General features: G+C 42.8%; 2 protein-coding genes across 14 annotated transcripts in view; both read left to right on the top strand.

Moving 5' to 3' along the window:
* Positions 1-24: 24 nt before the first annotated feature.
* LOC121596853 (phenoloxidase-activating factor 3-like) lies at positions 25-4,711 on the top strand. Its single transcript, XM_041922179.1, has 5 exons — positions 25-565; positions 657-820; positions 3,569-3,777; positions 3,843-4,108; positions 4,191-4,711. Exons 1-5 carry the CDS (start codon positions 499-501, stop codon positions 4,601-4,603), a joined length of 1,119 nt encoding a protein of 372 aa, XP_041778113.1. The 5' UTR covers positions 25-498; the 3' UTR covers positions 4,604-4,711.
* Positions 4,712-5,983: 1,272 nt separating this feature from the next.
* The window catches only part of LOC121596847 (restin homolog), a 69,655-nt gene continuing 56,347 nt past the window's right edge, over positions 5,984-19,291 (top strand). For 5 of the 13 annotated variants that reach the window (XM_041922160.1, XM_041922159.1, XM_041922158.1 and 2 more), the window contains exon 1: positions 7,388-8,441. In XM_041922160.1, coding sequence (XP_041778094.1) covers positions 8,087-8,441 — 355 coding nt within the window. In that variant the 5' untranslated portion in view covers positions 7,388-8,086. Of the gene's footprint in view, positions 6,209-7,386; positions 8,442-19,291 lie in introns of those variants that run through there. The other 8 variants (XM_041922156.1, XM_041922154.1, XM_041922148.1 and 5 more) reach the window with 7 other exon arrangements.

Genomic DNA, 19,291 nt, shown 5'->3' with positions numbered 1-19,291 from the left:
GAAATTCCGCAACCACAAATGGCAACTTTTCTACTCACCGGCGGAACAAACAGCAGGACCTTCGGACGCGGACGAATATCCCACCCCTCAAAAAAAAGTACAAGCTGTGCAAATAGGTGTGTGTTTTTTCAAAATAATGCCTCGAAACAGTCTTTCGAGGTGGGTGACGGCAAGTCTCTCGTTGCCGAGCGGTGTTGCGGTGTTGTTGTGTCAATTAGGGACGCGATTTTGGCTTCAATGGGTTACGGACTACGTGTACCGTGCCCGCGTGCCGTGCGGTGTCGAAAGATGACGAAGAAGCGTGCAAATAGATCTTTCGTTTCGTCAAGCGCTGGCTGTTGGGTGTTTCCCAATCTTTCCGCTGTACGCTGTACGCGTGTCAGGGTAGTTCTTGCTCTAATGGCCAGTTAGAACGCATTCTTGTGCACGGGCAGAGGTGAATTTGGCAAAGGTGACGTTAAGTGTGAAAAGTGCACAACCGTTTGTGGTGATAAGACGATGCGACGAATGGCGAACAGTCTTGCAGCGGCGTGGCTACTTCTGTGCTTATCAGGCTTGTGTTGGGGTATGTGTGTGTGAAAGTGTTTTTGGAGCTGATTTGATTGCTACTCAATTTCTCTCAAAAAATCTCAATGTCCGGCATCATTCAACCGAAGGTTATCTGCAAGAATGTGACCCCGAGCAAAGGTGCGTCCAGCTGGCACTGTGCGGACAGTATCTGCATTACGTGAACGAACCACCGAAGTATTGGCCGCCCAGTGTACGGGACGAGGCGCTTCGGCAGCTGTGCGATGTTCAGAAGGCAGTCAATGGTTCCAAGGTAATGTGGGCCAAAGGGCGGGCATCGTTTTTTTGGAGAGATATCTGAAGTATATGATCAAGAGATCTACGTATTACGTAATTTAGGTGGCCACTTAGGTCCCCGAGACCTCAAAATCGGCTCCCAAAAAAAGATCATTCTCACGATTGCAATAAACTGGATTTGAATTTCCATATTACAGGGTTTTGAATCAAATAATGGACTACTTGATCCACTCGGTGGAATTTTTCAAAGGGTTAGGGGATGTTTGCAACGTTGCTATGGAGGTTTGTGAGAATGGAACCGTCTCCCCGTAGCAAGGATTGACTTTCCGGCTACGGGGTAGTGAATTAAGTCTCGAAAGCCTGTATAGGCCGGCATGTCCGCGTAGGACGTTACGCCAAATAGAAGAAGATTCTTGAGGGTATTGTCAAAGTTTTAAAAGAAATCATTCGACATAGTCTTTTTACTATTTTCTGAAATTTCATGCTGGTTTTTAGTTGCTTCTAAATTTAACGCGGGTGATTAAAGAAGGGAGGTAATTTGATTACTACGTAGGAGAACTCTGATGAAGATTATTTAAATATTCATATTTAAATATGAAGAAAAATGTTGCCGCAAAGAAAAAATAGCAGAGTAGAGAATGTAGCAAAGAAGAATGTTTAAATTTAATTTAATTTAAATTCAAATTATATATTTAAATTATATATCAGGCAAAGGCGGCTTTAACAGCCGTGGAGGGCCATCTTTTTGTTACGGCTTAGAGCCCTCAATATCCTCAATCCGCCACTGATCTTGAGATGAGAATTCTCCAATAAATCTGAGCCTACTGAATACACAAGAAGGACCTACATTAGTGTGACAGCTTAGAGCAGCTGTGTCAAACTCATTTCATCAGAGGGCCGCAAGTACAGATTTTCAGTGATTCGCGGGCCGCAAATGTGAGAATAAAAACTATACCTCAATATTTATATAAAATACTGTTTAAAATCATTATTGTTAAACAAATTGACTTTTTGTACTCCTCGCTTCAAATCTGGAATATTTTCCTATTTACAAATTTGCTGTGTTATTTTTCATTGTGCACTTTTTTATTTCGAAAAATAGTTTAATGTACTTTTAAAGTCACATGCATTTTTTATCCTTATTATTAAAATACGACATTTTTCATTAGTCGCGTTCTAACACGGTAGTTCTGTTAGAAAATATCGTCCAACCACACTTTTTCACTAAGGTATCTTTTTCGCGAGGCGAATCATTTTCAAGCCATCCAAGCTATCCATCGCTGGATGAATAACAAATATATTTGCCTGCAATTTTTTGACAGATCAAGAGAAAAATTGTAATAAAACGTGTTTAAACATAATTTTTGCTAATTTCCAAGTTCCAAGAACCCGTATTTTACAAATAATTTTTTTAAATTACGATAATTTTATCTGACAAAGATTCGTTTTTTGACACTTGAAGGGAGATGATTCGCGAATTGAGGTAGTGGACTGTGTGAGCTAATCTATGGAAATAAGCTATACATCGCAGGACTTCGGCATTTCGATTATTTTAATCCTTAATCTAAATACTCATGGCTTAAGCGTAATCATATCATTTTGGTTTTGATTTTTGGGGAGGTTGGAAAGTACATTAATTCGTTTTGTAGAATGTGGGGTACACATAATTCCAACTTGGCTACAATCATTTTTATTAACATTTATGGTGGCATGATTATGAATAAAACAGAAGTGGCTTCAATCGAACATCAAAAATGTAACATTCTAAGGTCGGAGCCGTGCAAATTCGTTCGAAAAAGAATTTCGGAGCCCAATGAATCCTTAACTCGGCACTCGGGGGCATAATTGGTCAAATTCGGGTAATTGGGGCATGGTCAAATTCGGTAGGACCGACCAGATCCATTTCTCACTGCAGATTAGCCGCTCCGTGCGACAACCGATGACTCCAATGGTTCCGAATGGCATTAAACGGCTCTATAAGCTTCGGTCGGCACCGAACGGAACTGTTGGTTTGATTTGGACGGATCAGGAGTCAGAATAGCTAAGATCAAAAATGACGATTCTGACAATCCAGCACTAGTTGTTGCGAAGATTCCAAGTGTGTGTATGAAAGTATTTCATTCCTTTTTCGTTTGTAGAAGGTTGACGCAAATCAATTTTTCCATATTTTTCCATAGAATGTGCAATCGAGTGTACACAACATTGTGCTAATATTCAGAATTTCATCGAAACATAATGAGTTTGCATTCAAATCAATTTTTCTTAAGGGTTTCAATTGTTCTGTACGATTGTGCAGCATAAGTTTATGAGATGTTATGGTTACATTCATGTTAGATTCGAAAAATATACCATCAAAATGATTGTTCTTCTCTGGAAAATTTTATACAATTAGACAAATAGTAATAACAGTTTTTTGGTTTGCAGTGCATTTAGCAATTCTCAAAATATTCTCACGGGCCGCATTCAGCATTGACGAGGGCCGCATTCAGCATTGACGAGGGCCGCATGCGGCCCGCGGGCCGCCAGTTTGACATACCTGGCTTAGAGCATCTACTCAATGGCAAATTTAGGAAAGATGAGCCCCTAACCAATCACAGGATATAAATCCTGCAGAAGCATCGAGTGGAAGTCGTAGACTCAAGAATACAGGCTGAATCTGGAGCAATTCACTTGAGAGCGTGGGCTACTGATATTGCGCTTCACGCGGCTCCTTAATCTTTGATCTGTAGTGCTTGAAATGTCACTATCTCTCCACATCCCTTAGATCTACTACATCTGCTGCAATCGAAAGGAAATTCTGTGTGGCGTTACGCGGGTGCAATTGATCGCCTACGGTCAGCCGGCCCGGGCCTACGCCTTCCCCTGGATGGCACTGCTGGAGACGAGTGTCAGCGATGATCTTCCATGCGGCGGCAGTCTCATCAGCGATCGTCACATACTGACGGCGGCCCACTGCGTAAAGGCGCGCAAAGTGTAAGTCAATTCCGTTCAACAGCTCTGGCCGATGAATCAATGTGGCAACTGTTTTGTTTTGCCAGCGTTGCCGTACGTGTTGGGGTGCATGATCTCAACGAGCCCCAGCGGGACTGTGACGACAGAATTCACTTCAAAGACGACGAGTACGATAGTGGCGAGAGTGAGGAGGAGGAGACAGTGGATGGCGCTGAGTATTCGACCAGCTGTGGACCGCCCGCTCAACGCATCCCGATCGAAACGATCGTGACGCATCCGAAATATAGTGCACGCTCGAAGCGCAACGATTTGGCGATCATCCATTTGCAGTACCCCGCCATCATCGGGTACAGTGAGTAATTGATCGATCAGATGATGTTACAGTTTTTCCCTTTCTTTTTTTGCTAAAACGTTCGTCCCCCTGTCATCTGCAGATGTTATTCCAATCTGCTTGCCGCTGACGGAACAGCTGCGTGCCTACCGGCCGGCCGACTCGTTCGTCACTGGCTGGGGATTGACGGAGACGGGACAGCGGTCGGCCGTGCTGCGGTACGCCATCCTGCCTGCCCTGCCGCTGCCCGACTGCGCGATGCGCATCAAGGAGCTGGACCGGATCATCGTGCTGGACGATGGGCATCTGTGTGCGGGCGGGAATAACAGGACGGCCCACTGCCACGGTGACAGCGGGGGACCGCTGCAGTACGTGTCCGATTCGACGCGCTTCGTCCTGCAGGGAGTCGTTTCGTTCGGTGTGAAAACCTGCGGCACCAAGATAGCGCCGGGCGTATTCGCTAATGTGACGCACTTTATTGATTGGATTGTGCAGGAAGCGAATGTGCTGAATTAGAGGAGAATATTGGGTAGAAGAAGAACAAGACATATGTTTGTCTGGGCTCACGAACAAAGTACTTACTTGAATAAATTAAACATAATTTGCATGCAATGGTTCAAAAAAGGTAGTTCTTATTTCAATAAATATAATAATTGGTGCTTTTATAAATACACTTGTATTAACAAACTAAGTGATGCCGGACTCATCTAGCAGCTTTAAGCAGTTCCTCATTTGGAACGATGGGAACTTGGTTTGATATTTTGAATATAGTAGTTTCTGCCGGAACAACTGGAACTGTCGGAACGATGAAAATTTTTGGAACAGTTTGAACAGTTGGAATCATGGGAATGGTTACAATATTTTGAATCTAACAGTATCAGTCGGAATTTCCGGAACGATTGAAACGGTGGGAAATGATCGGAACGATTGGAACAGTCCAAAGGGGTGGAGCGTTTTGGAACGGTCAGAACATTCAGAACGGTTAGAATGATTGGAAGATTTGGAATGTTCGGAACTGCCGACACCGTCGGAACGGTCGCAAAATTTTGAATCTAATAGGTTCAGTCGGAACTGTTGGAACTGTCAAAACTATTGGAACGATTGGAACGGTTCAAACAGTTGGAACGGTCGCGTAGATTCGAACTGCCCGAACTGCTGGAACGATCGGAACGATTGGAACTGTTGGAACAGTTAGAACGTTTGGATACTATCGGAGCGATTCGATCCGTCGGAACGGTCGGAACATTTGGAATAAATAGAATCCTCGGAACGATCGTAGCATTTTGATCTAAGTAGGTTCAGTCGGAACTACCGGAACTGATAGAACTGTAGAAACGTTTGAAACAGTTCGACAGTCGCAGGAATCGGAACTGTCGGAACGATTGGTCACATTGGAACTGTTGGAAAAGTTGTAACGGTTATAAATGGTCGGAGTGATTATAAACCGTCGGAACGGTCGGACGGTCGTAACATTTTAAACCTAGCCAATTCAGGCCGAACTGTAAGAACTACCGGAACGATTGAAACGATCAAATAATTTTCTACACTTTATTCTTCACCCCGCCATTAATCATTAAAGTTCTTATCTCTCTCTACCACCCTATCTCCTACAGCGAATCTTTAGCAGCCAACAGTCCTTCATTTTCAGTATTTTTTAACACTTCTGCACTTAATTTTACATCGCTTTTTCAACTAAACAACCAATGAAACGTAAAAACCATCGTTTCAATAATGAAATCCTCTTTTTCACAGTTATCGCAACGGCGATCATGGTCGCTCAACGGTTTTCAAATTTCAAACCACCCAACCGCTGCCGCTAAACGTCAAACGCTGCTGCTGCTGTCAATGGCCAGCCGGGCCGACCACCGTGGAAAGGCACAGCTGATGTTGACAGCTGGTCGTGCGCGGTGCTCGCTCGGTTTGTTTGCCTTTTTTTCCCTATCCACTGCGTGCGTGAATTCGTGGCTTGTCGTCGTGCTCGCGCCCTTCCCCCAACGCAAAAAGAAAAAAAGAAAAGGAAACGGGAAATTCCTTATCCGTGCGTGCGCGCAAAGGAACGACTACCAAGCGCCAGGGTTCGTGGCAGGTAAATTCTTACCGCAGTCCGGGTTAAGTTTCTTGGTAAAGTATTCCGCGTACGTGTAAAGCCCTGGCGGGCATGTGAAGGGTGTCCCTCAAAGGGGGAAGTGTTGTGGCGTGGCTTTCTTCGTGGTGTCGTTGTGCAGTAGTGGGGAGCACGCAATTTTGTTTACATTTGTGCGGATTTCGTACCGTGGTGTCCCCGATCCCCGGGGTCAGTGTGTGATCCGTTTGTGTGTGTGTGCGAGTGTCTGGTGAAATTTCAAGGTTTCGTGAGCGGATGAGCAGTGGTTGATTTCGTGCATGCGTGTGATCGGAAAGTTACGCAATTTAAGGCGGCCCGCCGGAAGTTCTAGGGCGAGTGCAGTGGAAGTAGGCTGCGTGTGTGTGTGATCGCGAAACGCATCACAAAGTTAATTAGAAGATTAGATCCGCGAAGGGAGACTGGGGGAGAATGAAAAAGCCCGAGTCCGAGTGATGCGGCGAGAAAAAGAGCCCGTGCACAGCATCCCAAGCAGTAAACGTCAGTTGTGACAGCGAGAGAGAGAAAGAGAGGGCACGGTCTGCTCAAAACCGTCTCAGCTGCAAATTTCTGTTTGCCGGTTATTTTTTTCTTGTAAATGAGAGCAATAATCAAAAGAAAACGGAGCACTTTTGCTCATCTCTGTCGGCATTTTATAAATAACCACACGTCACTCTGCGTGTGTGTTGGCGCGATGTTGGTAAATATTTCACGCCGACACCCACCTGCAGTTGGAAATGGAATTGTTTCAAGGGCGTCTTGGATTTGAGGGATGCTTTTGGGTGTTTTTTTCTTTCTCTCTTTGTTTTAATCGCTTCTCCGACAATGCGACACATAATACGATTGATATGTGCTGATAATCATCGTAAACCGCTGCCGCTTATTGTCAATTAGTGTCGCTGGTTGAGTTTGCTCGCTGGCGTCTCGCTTGATCGCATTTTCCGTTCAAGTTCAGCGAGTCGAGCCGAGCCGAGCGGTGAAGATTTGTTTGTTTTTGTCTGTTTGCATTTCATTCATCTGTCGCTTCTCTTATATATTTGCCTCCGTCGTCTCTTGTCTGGCTTGTGTTTGGGGTTTATGATTTCATCTTGTAGTAATTTATGTTTTTATTATTAAATAATCCTTCTTTATGACTTCATCTAGGAGTTGGCGGAATTAAAGGTAAGTGCTTTGTTTTTAGTTCTATTTTATTTCGCCGATTTGTCGATTATAACGTGCATCAATCCCCACTTGGTTCTGCAAAAACATGATCATCAACCAGTCTATGGCTTGGTCCTATCGCATCACAGCAGGCTGTGGCTGAGGTGACATTCGTGGCGAGAAAGCATCCCAAAAATAAAAATCCTTTTGGAAAGTAGCTCTCAGCACTCCCTGCAAGAGGGGCTGCATTGAGCAAAAGGGGAGGGAAAAGCAGAAAATCAGGCACACGCAATTGTGCAACGTGTGTGTGTGTGTCGCGACCATCGGCGTGAATGAAAAATTCACGCCGATCTTTCCGCCGCAACCAATCGGCTCGCTTAGTTGGCTCACTCCTCGCGCTCTCCCATTGTGAGCATTGTGTTTATTTATTTTCCTGTGTTTTCCCGCCGGCGCTAGAAGTGTTTGATTTCCCACTTTCGTGAAAAAAAAGTGCTCAAAGCGTGTGCGAGAGTGTATGTGTGCGTGTGTGCCTCTGCCTCCCATCCTGGGTCAAAGTGAAGTAATTCGTTTCGTGCCTCTGCTTCTCTGCCCCTCTAGCGCCTATTTGTGTTTCTTTTATTTTCTGAGTTCAAATTTGCGTGTGCGCGCGTGTGTGTGTGTTTCAGTGCGTTGTTTTTAATGAGCTTTGTGAGCAAGAACGAAGAAGCGGAAAGGAAATAGAATAGCGCGCGCGTGTGAGTGTGTGTTTGATTTCCACAATGGAAACGGAAGCGAATGCCCCCGAGCCAGCGCCACCGGCTGCTAATGGGGAGGAAACATCCACCCCGGTGCAGCCTCCCGCTCCAGCCAATGGTGGTGCTGGTGTTGTTGTTGTTGGTGGATCCGGCATACAACCGCCGAAGGTGCGAGCGCTGCCGAAACCGTCCGGCATCAGGCCACCGACGGCCAATCTGCACGGCGGTTCCACCACATCGCTGGCCAGCACGAGCTCGCAGCTGACGGCCGCCCCCAGCACAACGTCATCGTCCGCCGGCGCCGCCGCCACCCGGATAGGGCGGTTGTGCACGGGGCACACGCCGCCGAAGGCTGGACCACCGCCACCGGAACCCAAACGTAAGTAGGCAAAGCGTGTGGGGAGGAAAGTAGTTGCTGAAGTAATTTTTTTTTCCAAGAAAGATTGCGAAACAAATTTTAAAAACAAATTCTCGAACTGAAAAACTGAAATATTTGTCTCAATATGTTGCGAGCGCCATCTGTTGGCCGGCGCGGGATTTATATTCGACGAGCGCAACTGCAACAGCCCCATCTATTGGTGGGAATGGAGAAACTAATTTGCGCGAAATATTTAAATGATTTTCTATCCACCACAAAGGCACGCTGTTGAGCGATGAGCTGTAGACGGGTACATGATTATACATGATTCTAATTTATTTGAATATGAACTTGAATTACGTTCTAATGCTGCTGTGATGTTGTAATTGTGTTGTGTACGCGCACACACGTTAATCCTGCTTTCAGCAAACGCTGTTGTGTTAGAATGCTTTTGCCTGGCGGCTGTTCTTGCTCTCGTGTTCTTGAGTAATTGAATTGCAAAGTGTGTGGCAGCCAGTGGCGGCGCACTTCTAAGAATTTATCATTAATTTATTGCCCCAGCTAGTAGCTCCGCGCTTTTGTAAACAGGCGCAAGAGCAGCATCGCTTACTACACCCATCATCATCATCATCATCATCATCACCATTATTATATTTAAGTTCCACCCATCGTCATCATCACCATTCTGGACACTGGCTGCTGCTAGCGAGAGGTTCTGTCCCAATCGATAGTGTTAATCAATTATAACGCCTGACAGGAGAGAGAGAGAGGGAGTGTGTGCGTAATTGTAGCAGATATTTGCCACGCTTGCTGTTGCTCTATTGAATTGTCCATTAGTTTGACAGGCGCGTAGGAGTGTGTGCCGTCGCTGTTGTTGTGTTGAAAGCGACACGGTTGTGTTGTTTAGGATGGTAAGGGTTGGTTACGTTTGACAAGCACACTGTGGGGTGAAAAAAGTAAGTAATTGATATCAAGTATCGATTTTCTACTGTTTTTTTTTTGTAATTAATTTCTGAAGCTCTTACAATAGGAAATTTACGAACAAGAACAGAGATGCTGTGGGACATTTTTAATTTGTTAAAATAACCATGCAAATGCGCTTACTATTTGCATAGAATGTTTAAATCTCTAGTTAAATTTATTTTGAAGTTCAATTTTGTTTGAGCAGTCCATACGGTAACTGTAGCAATGGAGGAGCCATTTGTAGAAGTACATATATGCTTTAATTTATTGTCACTTCCATCAAGAAGCGCTATTTTTGCATACACAACTATTTGTACCGAAAAAAAACCTAAAAACCGATGCTAATTGGAATGCAACTGAGATTTGAAGTATTTTTGATGACAATAACGAAGATTATTGCCATTATATCGAATTTCTGCGCTACTCAAAAATGTATAATTTTAAGTTCTGGAATTATTAGAAATTAGCGTCTAATGACTGTAATGACCATTTAATGTTTAATGACTGTAGTCAAGCCACACCTGCTTCTTGATTAGACGTTGATTTTTCACTCGGATATGTGAAATCTGACCTTTGTTTGGTAAAATATTATCAACAGTTAATTTATTTTATTGCTTAATTTAGTAAAAACAATACGATTGGCAAAAATAAAACTTGATTTGAACTATTGGACTATTTTTTATGATTTTATGACTATGGCCACATGTTCCTATGAATGTTTTCGTAATAGTATTTTTATAGAAACATTTAATTCTTAGTTGTGTTTTTTGTGTTTTACAGCAGTCACAAACAATTATGTTATTATAAAATTATAACAATTATAATAATTTCAGAACAATGCTGAAACATTTCCCAAACATTTTTGATTTTTTTGGTCACTCCGTAACGGAATGGCAGAATTAAACTTTAAAACCCTTTGTAAAAGTAATCAGAGAACATTTGATAGTAGGGGGGCAAATCAATGAATCGCTTCAAATGTATGCCTGCTGAACAATTATTTAGTTGCTCATCTGTTTAATGCATAATTTAACTCATTTATAATCATCAAATCAAGGTTTTCCTTAGCACTGAAATGTTCTTACGTATTTTTTTAATTTTTTAAAAAATTATCGTCTTTCTTCAAACATACCATCGATACAAAACATTCAAAAACTATTAAAACTAGTAAATATCATTGAAAAGTATAAAAACTTCTAGCAAGTCGTCTAAACCTCTAACAGTATTGTGCTGTGATATTATACGTTTAAGCAGATATAAGTACATAAAAAGTGTAACAGAAAGCAGCAAACATGATAAGAAACGTTGTCATAATCTAAAATGCCACTCGAAATAGCAGTAAAACGAAGCCCCTGATGTCGAACGACAAAACAAACATCGTTCAAAATTGGTTAAATAATGTTCCCCGCACACACAGGGACCGAGTTTCGCTACTGCTGCTGCTGCTACTTCTGTACAGTCTTCCACTTCACACACTGTACACACATCAAGATTGGAGATTTGCGCAGAGCAGTTGTCTAGCAGTGACCGTCCGATACGATCAGCTCAGCTCCTTCATGTTGACGGAAGTGTGTTGCTCACTAGTTGTGGGGGAAAGACACTAAACACATACTGGTATTAATAATCAAGTTATTTGTTGCTGTTCATTCGAGTGATTTTCCCGCATCCCTCCTTGCGACTCCCGTCGGACGGTGGAAAATGCTCCCAGCCGATACACTCGATGGATTGCGCACACCACAAGCGACAGCATACCGTTAACCATCGCTAATCAATTTCGAACAACGACATGTCATTCAGTGCACCGTGTGACGTATGATGGGATGGCAACTCCGGTGCCAGTGCTGTCCGATCGTCCCATGAATGAATGCTGAAGAAGGCCAGCCCCAGCCAGTAGCAGCTAGCAGCGAGACACATCTTAAGGGCTTTGGCCACGCTTGCCCGTGCTTCATTACTTAGTGTCATGTTCAATTACGGTGCACATTATCCCGAAACATTCGCACGAGCGTAGTTGCCCATCCATGTGTGCACCGTAACACTACAAAAAAAGCTCAACATCGTCCGATTTTTTCCAATCACAGATGACGTGTCGCTGGGAGCACCGGGAATGTGTCTTGCAAGCAGGGTGTTTCCGGTTTCGGGTAGCCGTATTCAACTTCCACCGGGTGTCTCGAGCTCTTATTTGAGGAACTCTCGCTTCTTTTTTGTTGTTGTTTGAGGCCTCAATTTTGCATAACTTCCATGAATAAGCGATAGTCTACGTCTGTGTACCCTCTGACAGCGACATCGGGCTTTATGTGTTTTGAAGTTTGCAGTCATTTTGCACTTCCCGTGAAAGTTGACAGTTTCCATCTTTCACCCCGGATTTGCCAATCGGGTTCACTTTCGACGGTTTCCTTTCCAACCTATTAGTGCGCGGTGTTCAATATGCCGCTGATTGGTGATTTCAATTCGGTAAGGTTCGTTAATGATTGGTTAGGTTAAGACGGTAGGTTTGCTCCCGTCTGATTGATTTTCCGTGCTTAATGTGTATGCATGTTGAGTTTGAAATTTGTCACACAACTTGGGATAATGGCCTTTGAAGCGCCCTCGTTTTGATATTTCAATGTGAAAGATCAAATGTACTACGAGACACTTGGTAGACTGATTGGTGTCTATTACAATCTTCTGATAATCAAAAAATTCTGAGGACTCTTATTGTCGCTGACGACAATTTAGGCTTAAAAAACAAAGCGTTGCTAGGTCAATAAATGCTGACTAGCTACGTTATGCAACGCGCCAGCGATGCGCGCTGGTTTAACGATTAAATGGAAAATAGGCTAAGAAGAATAGACTAAGAAAAATATGCTGATCGACGACGGTCAGCATTTTTAGAGTATAAAATCAATTGAATAAACTAATGAATCGATTTTTTGCCAAGAACCAGTTGGTGCGTTATTATTGTGCTTAAGTCGGCGTGTACTGTGCCTGTCTTAAGCTGCTGCTCCGAAAGACACTTTCGTGTGCGCGACAAATGGTGGCTCCAGAGAGGACGCATCAACCAACGGTTCGGCAAGTAGTCAAATAAATCGGGAAATAAAAACCCGAAGTAGTAACAAGCCCGTAGAGGCGTGAATAGACCCCACAGCAACCCAAGCAGGGTTGTGATAGTGAAACAACGGCGACGGACGACGATCCGGCGTAGCCGATATACGACAGCCAGCCCAGGAAGAAGGGCCACGCACCAGTTGCCGACGAAGCAAAACCCGAGGAGCGCCTCGGCGGTGAGTGAGTGCAAAATAACTGTAAGTGCAACGACACAACAGTGAATAGAACGCGGTCATTACCGCTAGTGAAGTGACGCAATCGAAAGTGAACTCGATACTGCCAACGTATGAGGCAAATGCTGAACTAGTGAAAAGGTGACCAATACGTGTACGCCGCGAGCTTCGAAAGGTGCATCCGTTCTCGCAACACAACATGACACCGTCAGTTTAGCGCCAGTTGAGAAAAAAAAACAGTTATCGTAAAACGCGTGCGTCGCAAGTATCGGACGTTAACTCCGACGAAACGTGATTATAAAAGTCTGCATAACGAAACACGTGTGCCGCGAGCTAAATATTGCATAAGGCATCCGACGCAGTGCAACGTAGGAAGAGCAAATTGATGAAATTAATTGTGACGAGTGTATCCATCGTGTGTATGACCGTCGTGTGTATGACCGCCGACCCACCGCTAAGAAAACATCGTTCCGGTTGAGTCAACCATCGTTCTCGGTTTGAGGGCAACCGGCACGTAATACAGAAGACGTCGTATTTGATCCTGAGAAGACCAACAAGCAGCAGTGAAGACATCACTCCCGATCCAGCCGTCCCTGACCAGCCGAATAGGAGTTGACTCTGCTGAAGCGGATCTGAACCAGGGTGAGTTCAAGATGGAATATGATTTTAAAAAGAATCCGAATGGGCACTGCAAATTATGCACGAACCCAGATGAGATAGGGAAACTGATAACTTGTATTGATTGCGACAGGTGGTTTCATTTGTCATGCTTAGATATAAAATCACCTGTTAAAGATTTTTTATGCAAAAAGTGTAAAGATAGGGAAGTTGAACGGCAGGAATATAGGTCAGCACTAATGCAAACGCAAAAACTGCTGAAAGAAAAAATGACAAATGAAGAAGAAAAAGAAAAAGAAAAAGTAAGAATAGAAGAAGAGCTAAAACGGCTACAAGAAGAGATACAAAACAAAAAATCAGAAGAGGTCAATGAAAAACCAATGACAAGTTTAGACGTAAAACTGTTAACTCAGAGTTTAGACAAAATGGTTCAATCGTTGTGTTCTAAGGACTCGAAAGTAACACTTTCAAAGCTTCCAGATTTCGATGGAAGCTATAAATGCTGGCCTCAATTTAAACAAGCCTACGAAGAAACTTCCCGAGCCTGTAAGTTTTCAAATTTAGAAAACATGAATAGGCTGCAAAGGCATCTGAAAGGCGAAGCACTTCGTGCGGTTAGCGGGTTAATGCTTAACCCAGAAAACGTTCCGCTTGTATTAAACAGGCTCGACAAAATGTTTGGAAATGCTGAAAGCATTTACAAGTCTTTACTGTTAGAATTACTAGCAGTAAAGCACATAACGACAGATAATCCCTCAGCATTTTTAGAATTTTCCAACGCTTTGCGCAATCTCATTGATAACATGGTGTTGTTGAAACAAGAAGGTTTTTTGAATGATCAGAGGCTGCTAAACGATTTGACATCAAGGTTTTCAACCGAACTTCGGAACGAATGGTTGAAACACACAATAAGTAGGAAACAAGATAATAAGAATCTTACGCTAGAAGACCTAGCAGAATGGCTGAAACCCTCTGAAGAACTGGCCATTATACTGGCCGCGAACGAAGGAGTAACCAAACAAGAAAGGTCGAACCGTCAAAACATGCAGCATCGTCATAAAGGGCCAGAAAAGGAAACGATATGTCTAATTTGTGGATTTCTTCATGAAACCACTCGTTGCCGACAATTGAACGGTAAGACGCCCGATGAAAAATTATCTCTTTTCATTCGGCATAGAATTTGCACCAATTGCTGCAAGTACAGCAACCATAACGCCCAAAACTGTCGCCTACCACCACAATGTAATGTATACGGTTGCGGCAAAAGGCATCATAGTATGTTTCATAAAAGAAATCTGGTAGAAGGGCAACCTACAAACAAAATAAATTGCCATCAGGAAAAGAATAATCTGTTCTATCAGATCGTGCCCATCACTTTGCACCACAATGAAAGAAAATTCGAAACTTATGCATTCATGGATCCTGGCTCTTCAACTAGCCTCATTTTGGAAAGTGTCCGAAAAGAACTAAACGTTCACGGACCAAAAAGACCGCTAACTCTCTCCTGGACGGACGGAAGCATTCAAAAAGAGACAGAAAGTAGGATAGTTCCCATAACAGTAGAGGGAGCTAACAAAAGAAAATTCCAAGTTAAAGGTCTCAGAAGTGTAAGGGAACTTAACCTTCCCGTTCAAAGCATAGATGCTCCGTTTTTGCAAAGAAAATTTAAACATTTGAAAGGCATTAGTATCTCTAGCTATGCAGATGCGAGGCCTACCGTGCTACTAGGCCTTCCACATTCGTATCTTTGCCATGGTGCAAAATATCGAGAAGGAAGACCAAACGAACCAATTGCCCATGAAACGAGGCTTGGTTGGGTCATTTTTGGGGGAACGAATACGCCAAATGTCACAGAGAACTCATTTGTGATGACAGAGACGTACGAAGAAGAAAACAAGAACATGATGCAAATCTTGCGTGGTTTCTTTTCTACAGAGGAATTTGGAGTTAAACCTACTCCAACCCGTGCCTCTGAAGAAGACAAAAGAGCGTTAAAGATTATGAAAGAAACGCTTAAAAATACTGGCGACGGATACGAAATTGGTTTAGTATGGAAAACCGACAATCCTAAATTGCCAGATAGTTACGGACAAGCGCTTACGCGCTTAAAAAGTCAAGAGAAGGCAATGGAAAGGGATCCAAACTTAAAATCATGGTATCATAAAGAAATAAACGCATACATTGAAAAGGGATATGCACGTAAGGCGACACCAATGGAACTGCTGCAATTGAACGGGAAAATAAATTATATTCCCCACTTTTCCGTGATAAACCATAATAAACCCATTCCCAAACCACGTTTAGTATTCGACGCGGCTGCAAAAAATCAAAATATATCCCTTAATTCTCAACTTCTTTCCGGCCCAGATCTTACTGCGTCCCTGTTCGGAGTGCTAGTCCGCTTCAGGGAACACAAAATAGGCTGTTCAGGAGATATCAAGGAAATGTATCACCAGGTAAAGGTGAGACGGGAAGATCAAGACGCTCAAAGATTTCTATTTCGAGAATCGCCTTCTGACGTTCCTCAAGTTTACGTTATGCAAGTGATGACATTTGGGGCAACTTGTTCACCAACTTGTGCTCAGTTTGTGAAGAACGAGAACGCACTGCGTTACAAAAATATTTATCCCCAGGCAGTAAAAGCGATTATTGAAAATCACTACGTAGATGACTACCTAGATAGTTATCCAGATATTGATACAGCCGTGAATACTATCTCGGAGGTGTGTAAAATACATGATGATGCTAAATTCTTTATGAGAAACTTCTTTTCCAACTCAAAAGAAGTAGAGAAAAGCATTCCAACCAACAGGTTATCTGAGAAAAGTGTACTTGGCATAGAGGAGAAAAATCAAAACTTCGATAAAGTGTTGGGATTGATTTGGGACAAAGAGTCTGACGTCTTTGCCTACAAGTTTAAAAAGGCAGATATTAAAAAATTAACGAAACGTCAGATGTTCTCATATATAATGAAAATCTACGATCCTCTAGGTCATCTTGCCAACATTACTGTTGAAGGTAAAATTTTGATGCAAGATCTTTGGAAAACTAAACTAGACTGGGATGACGAAATCACACAGTCCATAAAGGAAAAATGGGAAAACTGGATAAACCGAATCGAAAACTCGATCAACATATCTATACCTAGATGTTTTTCGATTGGAAATAACGTAAAGATCAGGGAGCTCCATACTTTCGTAGACGCGTCAGAAAAAGCCTTTGCCGCGGTTACGTATCTTAGGACAGTCCACGACTTAGGCATCGACATAAGTATCGTGGCCGCAAAATCAAGAGTCGCTCCTACCAAACCACTGTCGATCCCTAGGCTTGAATTGCAAGGGGCAGTGCTAGGCACTCGCCTAAACGAATCAATCAAGAGGGAATTGCGGTTAAAGGTTCAAACAGAATTCTTTTGGACCGATTCAAAAACAGTTCTAGCTTGGCTTAACTCAGAGCCTAGAACATATAATCAGTTCGTAGCCCTGAGAATCGGAGAAATTTTGGAGTTCAACTCTCCGAAGCAGTGGAACTGGGTAGCATCTGCAGAAAACCCTGCTGACGAAGCTACAAAAACTTGTAAGAAAAAGTCAATATGGTTAAATGGTCCCGACTTTCTCAAAAATTTAGAAATAAAAACACTAACACCAGACATTCCGGACACATTTGAAGACCGGAAAAGGGTAAACACTTCGAGAACAGTGGAAAGAATAGATTATGACGCCATTTCCGTCGAATGGTGTTCCAACTGGCACCGTCTAAAACGATCGGTAGCGTACGCACTAAAGTACTTGGATTGGTTAAAAAGTAAGGCTAAATCCCTGTCATTTTCGACAGCAATCGATAAAGCTACCCTTGACTTAGCTGAGCGCCACTTAATAAAAAAGGCTCAATGGGAAAGCTTTCAAACGGAGATGATACAACTCTCATTGAAGAACCCGATTAATGGCAGCAGTAAAGTTAGGTGCCTGTGCCCTATGTTGGACCAAGATGGGATCATGCGTTCTAGAGGAAGACTTGAACACGTTAAATTTCTTCAATTTAACGCACGTAGCCCTATTGTCCTACCAAAAGGGCATCACATTACAAACCTTATCCTACAACATTATCATGAGAGGTACTACCACCAGAAGAGCGAATCAGTGATGGTTGCAGTTCGTCAAAAATTCTGGGTGATAGATCTCAGAAGCAGTCTTAAGCACGTAATAAACAAATGTCAATACTGCAAAAACGCACGAGCTAAACCAATCCCACCAATAATGGCACCACTGCCAACATGTAGAACAGCAGTGTTAAAAAAACCATTTACGCATTGTGGAGTAGATTACTTCGGCCCCCTATTCGTTACGATAGGCAGACGGTCAGAAAAAAGGTGGGGTGTTATATTTACGTGTTTAACCACAAGAGCAATCCATATAGAAATAGCCATTGATCTAACGGCAAGCACCTTTATTGTTTGCTTAAAAAATTTGCAATACAGAAGAGGAAAGGTATCTTTCCTATACAGCGATAATGGGACCAACTTTGTCGGAGCCGACAATGAGATGAAACAAATAAGATATCGATGTGCCTCAGAAGGCATAGAATGGATCTTTAACCCACCAGGCGCCCCTCATTTTGGAGGTGCGTGGGAGCGAATGGTTGGAGAAATCAAGAGTCTGCTTCCCATGGCTGAGAGTTATAAAGAACACGTTCTCAGATCAATACTAACTGAGATAGAGTTCCTAACAAATAATCGACCATTGACTCACTTAACACTAGAACGAGAAGATGACGAGCCCCTAACTCCAGCTCATTTCTTGCTAGGTTGTTCCGGCGAGGCAGAGCCGAATATCTCAGATATCACCAAAACAGAATTGGTACGGTCCGATTGGAAAAGGGCCCAGGCAATCACACAACAATATTGGCGACGGTGGATAGCTGAGTATCTCCCAAAGCTTTCTAAACGAGAGAAGTGGACTCAACCGGCCAAACCATTACAAATAGGCGATATTGTCACGTTTCCCGATGAACAAAGGAAAGGAAAATGGTTTAAAGGCCGAATCTGCGAGCTGGTAACTGGCGTAGACGGACAGACTCGTTCAGCACGAATCAAAGTAGGTAATAATTTAGTTAACAGGCCAACTGTAAAACTAGCAGTACTCGAGGTAAAACGAGATCAAACATTTTCAAATTGGGGAAAAAGGAAAGAAACAAATCTTAACGTTATAAAAGCTAAAGCAGAAGAACTAGCAAGTCAAATACCAAAAAGGAAAAAGCTCAAAATTAGGCCCGTATCATGGAGCTCATCCTTAAAATAACAATATACATAGCCGCACTGTTTAGAGTCGAATGCTTATCGATCGTACCTATCCCTGAACCAGGAATATATTTTGATCATATTGGGACACTCCTATTAAAAAAAGGAGCATGGGAAACGACATTCCATACGGGGACACGTCCGGAAAATGATACGGATACGTTACAAACGTTGAAAAAACACTTAACCATAGTATTGAACTCCGTTAATAGTACGGACTCTGAACTCTCGGATCTAAAAGTTACACTTCAGCACGAATGCAACCATGCAATTCAACTAATCCAAGGAATAAGTCACAAAAGGACAAAACGCTCCCGGGGAATATTTGGTATACTAAAAGATTTCATGTTCGGGGGAGACGACATAGACGAGCAATTAGCAGCCTTCAGAGCAGCAGAGGATACAAAAATTACACATGTGTCCGAACGTTTGACCCAAACAAATAAAAAACACAATGAGTTAACAGAAAATTTACGTCACCGAATAGACAAACTCTATGATGGTATAGATGTTCTCAGCAAGGAATTTAAGCATAACAAAAATGAAGTTCTAACAAAGTATATACAAGAAACGATCATGCTTACAACCGCTCTAGTACAAGACATGATAAATAAGTATCACGAAATAGATTCAACCCAATTATATTTAGAGGACGAAGAGATGTTAAAACAAACTATACGAAGAAAGATGGCAAGTCATTATAACGTTTTAGAATACTCGGAAATAACCAATAGGAGAAT

This window comes from Anopheles merus, chromosome 3R (assembly GCF_017562075.2).
Source record: "Anopheles merus strain MAF chromosome 3R, AmerM5.1, whole genome shotgun sequence".
In the NCBI taxonomy this organism is placed as follows: Eukaryota; Metazoa; Arthropoda; class Insecta; order Diptera; family Culicidae; genus Anopheles; species Anopheles merus.
This window is presented reverse-complemented; position numbering and strand designations above follow the sequence as displayed.

Bases quoted from the DNA above. Each gene is read 5' to 3' on its own strand.
- LOC121596853 (XM_041922179.1), top strand. From the start codon at position 499: ATGCGACGAATGGCGAACAGTCTTGCAGCGGCGTGGCTACTTCTGTGC. The intron at 566-656 runs GTATGTGTGTGT...ATTCAACCGAAG, and splicing joins CTTATCAGGCTTGTGTTGGG to GTTATCTGCAAGAATGTGAC. The intron at 3,778-3,842 runs GTAAGTCAATTC...TTGTTTTGCCAG, and splicing joins TGCGTAAAGGCGCGCAAAGT to CGTTGCCGTACGTGTTGGGG.